Source organism: Solanum dulcamara, chromosome 3 (genome assembly GCF_947179165.1).
Source record: "Solanum dulcamara chromosome 3, daSolDulc1.2, whole genome shotgun sequence".
Taxonomy (NCBI): domain Eukaryota; kingdom Viridiplantae; phylum Streptophyta; class Magnoliopsida; order Solanales; family Solanaceae; genus Solanum; species Solanum dulcamara.
In genome coordinates this window covers 73356524-73366266 of record NC_077239.1, presented here as the reverse complement: position 1 = coordinate 73366266, position 9743 = coordinate 73356524, and the positions used below count along the sequence as shown (strand labels likewise).

At 33.8% G+C, this 9743-nt stretch overlaps 1 protein-coding gene and 1 long non-coding RNA gene across 2 annotated transcripts; both read left to right on the top strand.

Annotated features, from left to right (window-relative positions):
- Window positions 1–4152: 4152 nt before the first annotated feature.
- Window positions 4153–4962, top strand: LOC129881768 (NAD(P)H-quinone oxidoreductase subunit K, chloroplastic). Its single transcript, XM_055955874.1, has one exon. It carries the CDS (start codon window positions 4216–4218, stop codon window positions 4960–4962), a length of 747 nt encoding a protein of 248 aa, XP_055811849.1. The 5' UTR covers window positions 4153–4215.
- A 1776-nt stretch (window positions 4963–6738) lies between these two features.
- On the top strand, window positions 6739–9175 carry LOC129881767 (uncharacterized). Its single transcript, XR_008765694.1, has 5 exons — window positions 6739–7043; window positions 7205–7294; window positions 7366–7464; window positions 7906–8235; window positions 8956–9175. It is a non-coding gene; the product is annotated as an uncharacterized LOC129881767 (long non-coding RNA).
- The last annotated feature ends 568 nt before the right edge of the window (window positions 9176–9743 follow it).

Here is a 9743-nt window from a genome sequence, read left to right as displayed (position 1 = left end):
TCTTCATCGCCCAAATCAGCTCCGACGTAGTGGAGTTTTTCTGAAAAACTCAGAAAAAATTCATCCGAATAGCGTAGAGGCTTCTCGATTTTTCATTGTAAATTTTTTCAATCTGAAATTCTTCGGCTCATTATTCTTTTGTTCAAGTTGAAATGGCGCCAAGTTGATGGGTAAGCTTTTTGCTAGGTTATTTTCCCATATGATTTTTTTTTTCAATCTCTGTATTCCCTTTTCTATTTGTTAATGTTCATGCATGTTTGAGATTGTAGAGATTTGTTAGGGTTCATGCATATAGGTTCAAGTTTTTTTATTAGTTTTTTCTTTCTTTTATATTTGAGTTACATTTTGTTATTTTTTTGTCAAATTTCGTTATTGATTTACTGCTTATATTAGCATAAACATATATGGGCTTGATAGGTTGTTGAGGCATCAAAACCTACTGGTGAAGTTATTGAGATCAAAGTCTCATTTGATAGGTATATAACTCTTATCAATGTAATTTTCTATTGTGTGTTTGAGCTGCTGATATTTCAACAGCTTAATTTTAAAATTATTAAACTGTGAGTGATTTTTCATGCTTGTGTTTCTCTGAATAGTAGGTCGTTTAATTTATTAGTTATTTATAGTTGTGTTAAAAAAGAATTTTGACAGGATATAAAAGATTAACAATTGATTTCTGGTAATTACTGCTAAACGTGAATTGGTCTTCGGTGTCTTTTGGAGATTCACATATTTATAGTTCTCCATCTCTAAATATATTTGCTATGTCATTTCCTGTATTGAATTTTTCACATTGTTCTGATTTAACTTGTAGAAACTTTGCAAGAAGAAATTTTCTACTAAGTGTTTGAGCTGCTGATATATTTATCATGATATTTTATTGCTCCTTGCAAATTACCTATCCACATGTGTGATGTCCATGTTTAATAATCTGTTATACTAATTATTTATTCAATATAGTAACATATTCTATTAGAAAGTGACATGCTCGCTTTTTATTGAAGTTTCTGATCAGTAGTCATATAGAAAAGTTGCTTTTTAATTGGGCCTTCAGTATTTATTAGACTTTACGATAATTTGCGAGATGCTTATAATCCTTATTATTTAACTTTAAGTTGAATCTTTTTCTAGCCATGTGAATCGATAAATCTTGAATTGGCAAACCACAAAACACTATTGAATATGCAGATGGGGTAAAAAAGTTTTGAATTTTGCCTTTGAGCACGGATCTATTGACGGACGTATAATAAATGTCCGTGTCCGAGATGTGATTTTAATAAGTGGCAAACAAGATATATAGTTCAAGAGCACTTAACCTTAAAGCCTTTTCCAGACACTTAACCTTAAAGCCTTTTCGAGAAAATTACAAACTTTGGTATTTACATGGTGAAGATTCAAATGCAACAATGACACAATCATTTCAGAGTACACGTGCCATAGAAGAGACTTTGCAGCCCCATAATCCAATGGAATTCATGGTTAATAATGCTTTTGGGTTCACTGGGAACAATATCAATGAGCCTGATGTGTCTTGTGAGCCTATACATGGAGAAGAAATATTTAATGAAGAGCATATTGAAGGGCGTAATGAAGATTATGCTATGTTATATGATCTGATTGAAGATGGAAAACAACCATTATACGAAGGGTGTAGGAAGTATTCCTAATCGTCCTTTCTAATCAAATTGTATCACATAAAGTGTTTGTGCCGAATGAATGACAAAGCAATGAGTATGATATTAGAATTATTAAAAGATGTCTTTGAAGATTCCAAGATACCTGCTTCCTTTTATGAGGCCAAGAAAATCATCAGTAAACTTGGTCTTAATTATACCAAGATTCATGCTTGTCCAAATGATTGTTTGTTATATTTTGGGAAAGATGATGAAGGCTTGCAAGAACGCAAAAAATGCAAGACATCTAGGTGAAAAGATAATAAAAAAAAGCAACCGGCAAAGATTTTGCGCTACTTTTCACTAAAATCGAGGCTATAAAGACTGTTCATGTTCTCTGGAAATGTTGAGTCTATGAGATGGCATTCTTTAGGGGGTAATCAAGATGGATTGATGAAGCATCCTAGGAATTCTCAGGCTTGAAAAACGTTTGGCTTGCTTCATCCTGAATTTGTTGCCGATCCTCGAAATATACGATTAGGCCTAGCTAGTAATGGTTTTAATCCTTTTGAAGCAATGTCAACTACTTATAGTATTTATCAAGTGCAGCTCCTGCTGATCTTACATTTATTTTTTCAGCGTGAATTGAATTTCTTTGACCTGTTTCATGTAGTGAATTTAAAAACTCATATACGAAGGTGGTGGAAAGGTCGAAAGCCGTCAAGTACGGATATAGAGAAGATAGTTAATAAAAAAATTATTGATTGGTTTCCTCCAAAGGTTAGTTATATGACATATTAGTGTGTTATATTCTTAAAACTATTCCTAACACGTTTTCATTTCTTTTTTAGATTATGAACCCGGACATATCGAATATGACCTAAAGTTTCTAGCAAATGGTCCACCACCACATGCTAGAAGGTTTATAATATTTAATATCAATGGAATCAAATTTCGAAAAGAAAGTCGAGAACATGAGTTGAAAACTCAGAATAGTGGAGCCTCATCTTGTATTGCTAGGAGTTCTGATGAAAACTTGAGGCTAGCAGATTTGCCTTACTATGAAAAATTAGAAGACATCATCGAACTTAACTATTATGGTCAATTTACAGTTACATTATTCAAATGTAAATGGGCTGACACAACTTTCTACAGTTACATTGTTGTTGATTTGTCGAAGATGACGTCAAGCGGCGGGAGTCATATCTGATTGGAACTATGGAACTTCGAGCTTGATATTGAACTAAAACAACACCTGAAAACAAGGAAAAATCGTAAAGGGGAAAAGGAAAGGGGCCTGGCAGCGAATGGTTGCTAGTTTGCCGAAACTCATCGCGAGTTCCGGTGCTGTGGGTTGACGGATTGGAGCTGCTGGTTCACAGCAAATGGGTATGGTTCGCAGACCTTTTAAGGTCGGAAATGGTGGTATTAAAATGCTTAAACACTTACAGTTTCTCTGATGTAAGGTGGTAACAATGACAGAGAGAGGGAGAAGTTGTAGTTGTTATAATGGTGATGGGTGGCAGCGATTGTTTTGTTGAGAAGAAGGAGGAGGAATTATTTTTAGGATTTTAGCCAAGGGATTTTTTTTACCACCCTACTCAAAATTATTTCACCACCCCTATCTTATAAAAAAAATTCAAAATTATGATGTCAAAATTATGGGTCCAAAATCATGAACTAATTAAATATTTGAGCAATTTAATATTTATCTATGTTTCAACACATTTTAAAACTAAGATAAAATACTAAAATAAATATAAAACTAATGTAATCAATGACACATAAAAAATACAATTTAATGAAAAATAATGATTTAAAAATAAAGGCAATATCAAAAAAAATTCAACAAACTACGATAAAAATATTAACAATTAAAATTAACTAAAATTCAAAAAATAAATTAATTAAAAATCTTAGTATTTTTAAAACTAAGAATAATAATTGATAAATTATCCTTAAATTGTAGAAAATGTATTTTAAAACTATTTTAAAAAATAAAAGACTTAAAATTATTAATTTACAAAAAAATAAGGCCAAAATTGGGTGTCAACAGTAATGAATAAATTACATGCCCGACAAAGAGAACTTGGTGTGAATCGGGGTAGCTAGCTACCAGCTCGTCTAACTAATGTACTGACCTGAAAGGCGAAAGAATCTAATCAGTGTACTCGTTTATCCCATTCCTTATCTCAGGTTCTCTTTTGGTTCTGCTAGTGGTTGTATTGGGCACTCTTATATAAGAAAAAATAAGAAAGAAAAATGGAAGATCGATCGCACTGATCCTTTGTTGGTGCGTTTCGGTCTTATGTGGAGGGTTTATGACATGGTGGCAGTGAGGGGTCTTGATTTCATGGTACCTATCTTGGAATTTCTGCCCAGCAGCGCTGGAAACTGCTTTCATGCGTCTTGGTTGTTGGTGGAGAAGAAATCCCTGGTATTTTACATTAGAGTTTACCAGCGATAGGTAGCACACCCAGTTCGCTGGTCTCTCAACCCGGTGGGCCCATTCACAAGGACTCGATTCTATGTTCTTGGGTGTATCTGTATTTATAGAAGCTTTCATTTTTGTGCTTATCTTAATTATTGGTTTAGTTTATGCATGGCGAAAGGGGGCATTGGAATGGTCTTAGCTCCTGAATATTTAGACAATAAAAAGAAAAACAGAAAAAATAAGATTGAGACAGTTATGAATTCCATTCAGTTTCCTTTACTTGATCGAACAGCCCCAAATTCAGTTATTTCAACTACATTAAATGATCTTTCAAATTGGTCAAGACTCTCTAGTTTATGGCCGCTTCTCTATGGTACAAGTTGTTGCTTCATTGAATTTGCTTCACTAATAGGCTCATGCTTCGACTTTGATCGTTATGGACTCGTACAAGCGGATCTAATTTTAACAGCCGGAACAGTAACAATGAAAATTGTCCCCTCTTTAGTGAGATTATATGAGCAAATGCTTGAACCAAAATATGTTATTGCTATGGAAGCCTGTACAATTACAGGCGGGATGTTCAGTACCAATTCTTATAGTACTGTTCGGGGAGTCGATAAGCTAATTCCTGTAGATGAATATTTGTCAAGTTGTCCACCTAAACCGAAAGCGGTTATAGATGTTATAACAAAACTTCGTAAGAAAATATCTCGAGAACTCTATGAAGATAGAATTAGGTCTCAACGAGCGAATCTGTGTTTTACTACCAACCACAAGTTTTATGTTCGACGCAGTATTCATACGGGAAATTATGATCAAATAGTTCTTTATCAACCACCATCTACTTTAGAGATCCCTACGGAAATCTTTTTCAAATACAAAAATTCAGTATCTTCCGCCGAATTAGTGAATTAGACAGGATTCCTTTGTCCAGATTCCAATCGATCACACGCCCGGCACAAGAGAAGGAAGGGCAAGAGACACCTACCACTAGTCTTCAACCGGAGGGGTTTATTGCACAAAAAGGCCGGGGCTAGTTCTTGTATTGGGCGAACCCAAGCGTTAAATAGCGTCGTTTAGTGGCGTGCAGGGAGTAGTCGTCTTGTTGCTGGTAGGTGCGACTATGTGAGTTGACAACAATACACCGCGGTATATGTGAGTCAAGATTTTACTTAGTAATCCGAAGGAGCAATTTGAATTACTGCAGACTGGTTTCCTCCCATATACCCCCGTTGATGCCTATTTCCTACCTTCTATTGCATAACTTAAAAAAGAGAGCTTTTAGATCCCGCCCTACCCTAAAACACCCATTCTCCTAGAGTTCCGAAGTGATTCTCATTCTCACCGCAGCCTTCTTAAGCCGAAAGAAAGCCGGGCAAGAATAGAAACTTAGGATAGGAGACTGATGGAAGCAGCAGGGCTGGGTCTGCGAGTTTGGCTCAACTTTATCCCACCGAGGGAGCAACCCCATTTTTCACCTTAAATTGGTCAAATTTTATGAGATTACTCATAGACCTTACATATTGGAATTTTATATCATTGGTATTCTTTTTCTCTCTTTCTCTCATCCTTCCGTTTATCCACATCTTTTTTGTCTATTTTGCTTTACAACTTAGAATCAGATTTTTTTTTTTGTTTATGCAAAAGATTTCAGTTGCTACAAAGATATGATCTATATATCATATCTTGACTGGTTCTTTAGATCCAGATAATGTGAAGTGATGAGTTGGTTATTAGTTCTATAGTTTTTAGTTCATACTATGTGGGCTGGGCTTTTTTAATCCTAACCCTAAAAAACCAACGAGTCACACACTCGTTCTTCGAGCCCTGCTTCAAGGTTCAAGGGCTCCCCGTTCCCACCGTCCAAGTGCTATGTTGTGTACGTTTGTTGATGATTGTAAAAATAGTGTGACTATTAAAATTTTACAACGAAAATAAATGGATAAGAATCCTATTAGTTACGAAACTAAGAGTGCTTATCCATAAATTATTAAAAGAAAAAAGATGATATTAAATTCATGAAAATTCTAAAATAAGGATAATTATTAAAAATGTGTAAAAAATTATATTTGTATTTTTAAAGATCAAGAAGTCTGAATATGTTAATTTTGAGCACAGAGAATCAAAATTGGGTGTCAACACAAATCAACCGAGAGCTCTTCACTTGCTCCAGGACAGTCATCATTGTCTCAAACTCAGGCTCAAGATTCATCTTCATCGTCACAATAAAAACCTAGTCAACATATTTCATCTTCATCATCTGATGGAGATTCTTCACAATCTGTCATTCCATCTACTTTTGATGGAGTTTCTTCACAGCCAACTAAACATAAAGGCGATGAAGACAATCGCGATTAGCTTGTCAATGTTATAAGCACATAAAAAGTTATATTTTATTATATTTTCCTATCAACTTGATGTCCTGAAGGTAAATTTAATCTTTATTTTGTTTTAGATCAACATCAAGTAAAAAAAATGGTTAGAATGAAGATTAAGGATGTCCATAACTTGGAAAATGGATTGCGGATAATTGTAGAATGTGACGAATGTAGTGTACTTATTGGAAAAGCAGCCGGCATAATAGCAGGAGTTATGGGGCAGCTTGCAACAAATGCTCTGTACTTTCCTATCAACTTTAAGAAATGGTCAGACATGCCCAAATCTTATTTGGACCATGTTTTTGATGAAATTCTAATGGTACTTCCTTGTGAATTATTTTGCTTAGCTTGTATCTGTTAGTTATATATAAAAAAGCTGCAATAAACTAACATCATTTTTTAAAGGCTCGATTTCTCTTTAGGAGTGATCATCAAAAAGCAAAAAGTTGGGTTGACGGTAATCTTAACAAAAAGTGGAAGGACCATAGGCACAAATTATGGCATGCGGCAGAAGATCCATTATTGAGTAAAGAAGAGAACATCAAAAAATCTCCAAATGGCATACCTATGGATAAATGGGCACTGTTTGTTAATTATCTAATGGATGAGAAAACACAGGTACTTAACATTTCTAATTGTTCTTCTTTTTTTCTTTCTATTGCTTCTTCTTCTCTGTCACTGTTGTGGCCGTTTTATTTTCTTTCTACCGCTTATTATCTTCTACATATTTCTTCTCTAACTGAAGTTAACTTTTCATATTGTTCTTATTTAACTTGTAGAAACTTTGCAAGAAGAATCAACAGAATCGACAAAATCAAATTCCTCATACCGGAGGAGCTAAGAGTTTGGCTAGAAGAAGAGCTGAAATGGTAGTTTAATTCAATGTTCTTAGATAAGTATATTCTTAATTAATTACTGTCTTACAATTTAAAATTTTCAGATGGCTAAGAAAAAAGATGTTGATCGAGGCAAAATATGAACTGAGACTCATAAGAGAAAAGATGAAAGTTACGTAACTGAGGCGGCTAGAGAGATTGGAGTAAGTATTCTTCTTATATATGATTAACTCCCTGAGTAAATGATGAACAATGCCACGACGTTCAGGATTTGGCTCCCATTTTATAGCTTGTTTGCATATTTATAATGAATAATGAATTTCCTCGAGGAGTACGGCAGAGTCATGGAGTGAATTTCCTGCCCTCATAGTCCCTCAAATTGAAGAAGCACATAACTCAAGTCAAATTGAAAGGCACATTTTCTGTCTTAATGTATTGTTTGCTTTCTTTGTATGTGCTTTGCTTCATCAATGGCTGGTTAGCATAGCTATTGATGTATTTGAAAGAGAATGTTGGGCCGCTAAGATCCAACATGTTCACAAGATGGTTTCGTAGAGTTGAGAATAAACTTAGTCTTTAGCACACTTGTAACCAATATTTTCTAGGAGTTTAATTCAGTAGTATGCTGTTTTTCTTTTGCACAGGAGAAAATTGAAGAAATTCGAAGTCAAAGGTCAGAAAGTATTGTCGAAGTTTCACCTAACGATGCACTTGGTATAGTACTCGATCCCAAACACCTAGGCCATGTTCGAAGGTTAGGCTTGGGTATTGTTTCTACTGTGGCGTTCAAACAAACATCTAGGAGATTTAAGCATGTTGATGTGAGTTCATCTAGCACTAGCACTCCAACTCTAAAGTGGCAGCAAGAGAAGACGAGTGTGAAATCACAATTAAATGCGCTACTTAGCTTATATCAAAGGAACATTAGAGAATATCCCTGAAGAATTTGTTCACTTATTTCCACTCCTCCATAGGTATGATCGTTTCTCTTTATTTTTCTTTTTGTTTTTGGTAGGCTATCTAGAAGTTTTAAGAGGACTTATTTCATAACTTTAACAACTAAGCCATCTTTAAGGTTGTATGTAGACAAAGACTTGATCACTTTTTATTTCAATTGAATGATGTTCAAGTTTGTAATACAAATCATCACTAAAATTGGCTTTAATTATTTCCAATAAGTCCTTTACTTTCTCTGTCTCTTACATGACATACAAAAAGCCAAAAAATGAAGCATGTGTAGTTGGATGCAAAACGCAAGTGAAATTTAAAGAATTTTTAGTCTTAGATTATCATATAAATAGGAAAATATAGTAATGTTACTGCTAATTCGTTGTAGCATTGTAGGTTTATCATAAGTTAAATGTTAATGGTATCTCGTTCTATGGTGTAAGACTATAAATTAGAAGATGTTCCTGAAGTGACCAATCTATGAATTGTATACAACTATTGTACAGTGTAGCTCCTACTTTGTGATAAGACATGAACTTAATACTGAAAAATTAATTGAATGACAGGCATGCCTTTTGGGCGGGTAACAGTGTTGATTATATATCAATATTTGTTTCAAGTGGACTGTACAAAGTATGTTGAGGTTGAAATGAGAATGCTCAGCCATTCTGCGTTTTTTTACTATGCCTTAAATCGTTGCACATAAATTTTCTGGATATTGATAATTAATATTTTTTTCCTTTCAGGCATCAAATATAGAAAGTGGTGCTCATCAGTCACCAATGGAACCAAGAACCGATTAGAAATTTTCGGATGGAAACAACAATGATGATGGACTAAGGAATGATTAGAAATCATTTTTAGGATTATTTTGTTTTGGATATTCTTGTTGAATGACACTTTGAAATTAGTATTTTGATGATGTAATTTTGGAGTTTTGAATAACACTTCAAAACATTAGTATTTTGATGATATAATTTTGGACTACTTTTATTTTATATGATGAATATTTCACTCATTTGATCTTTTATGTTGTATTAAAATTACTGATTATAGAAATTTAAACATATAGGGTACAAATATGGATTGACAAAATTGAAATATATAATTATTTACAACATGAGTTACGGCGTTTTTAAACCGCCATAAAATAAAAATGAATTACTCTATTTTACATGCAATTACAACGGTTGTAAACCGCCACTCTATACAACAAAAAATGTCGCAATTACAAAGGAACATTGCGGAAGTTTTATATGTATATTATTACGGTTTCTGAAAAATCGTCGTAATATGTTTATGACAGACGGGATTACAATATTTTCATGAAATACCGTTAAAGTGCATTGTAACGATTTTAAACCGTCGTATTACGTATAAATAATCGCCGCAATAATTCCTATTTTTTTTTATAGTATTTATACATATATATTAAATAAATTTATTTAACATAATTTAAATATATTATTTAAACAAAATCTATTTTATCGATCGAATCTATACGCAGAATTCTAGTTCCGCCCTCTATGGCCGG

Bases quoted from the DNA above. Each gene is read 5' to 3' on its own strand.
- LOC129881768 (XM_055955874.1), top strand. From the start codon at position 4,216: ATGGCGAAAGGGGGCATTGGAATGGTCTTAGCTCCTGAATATTTAGAC.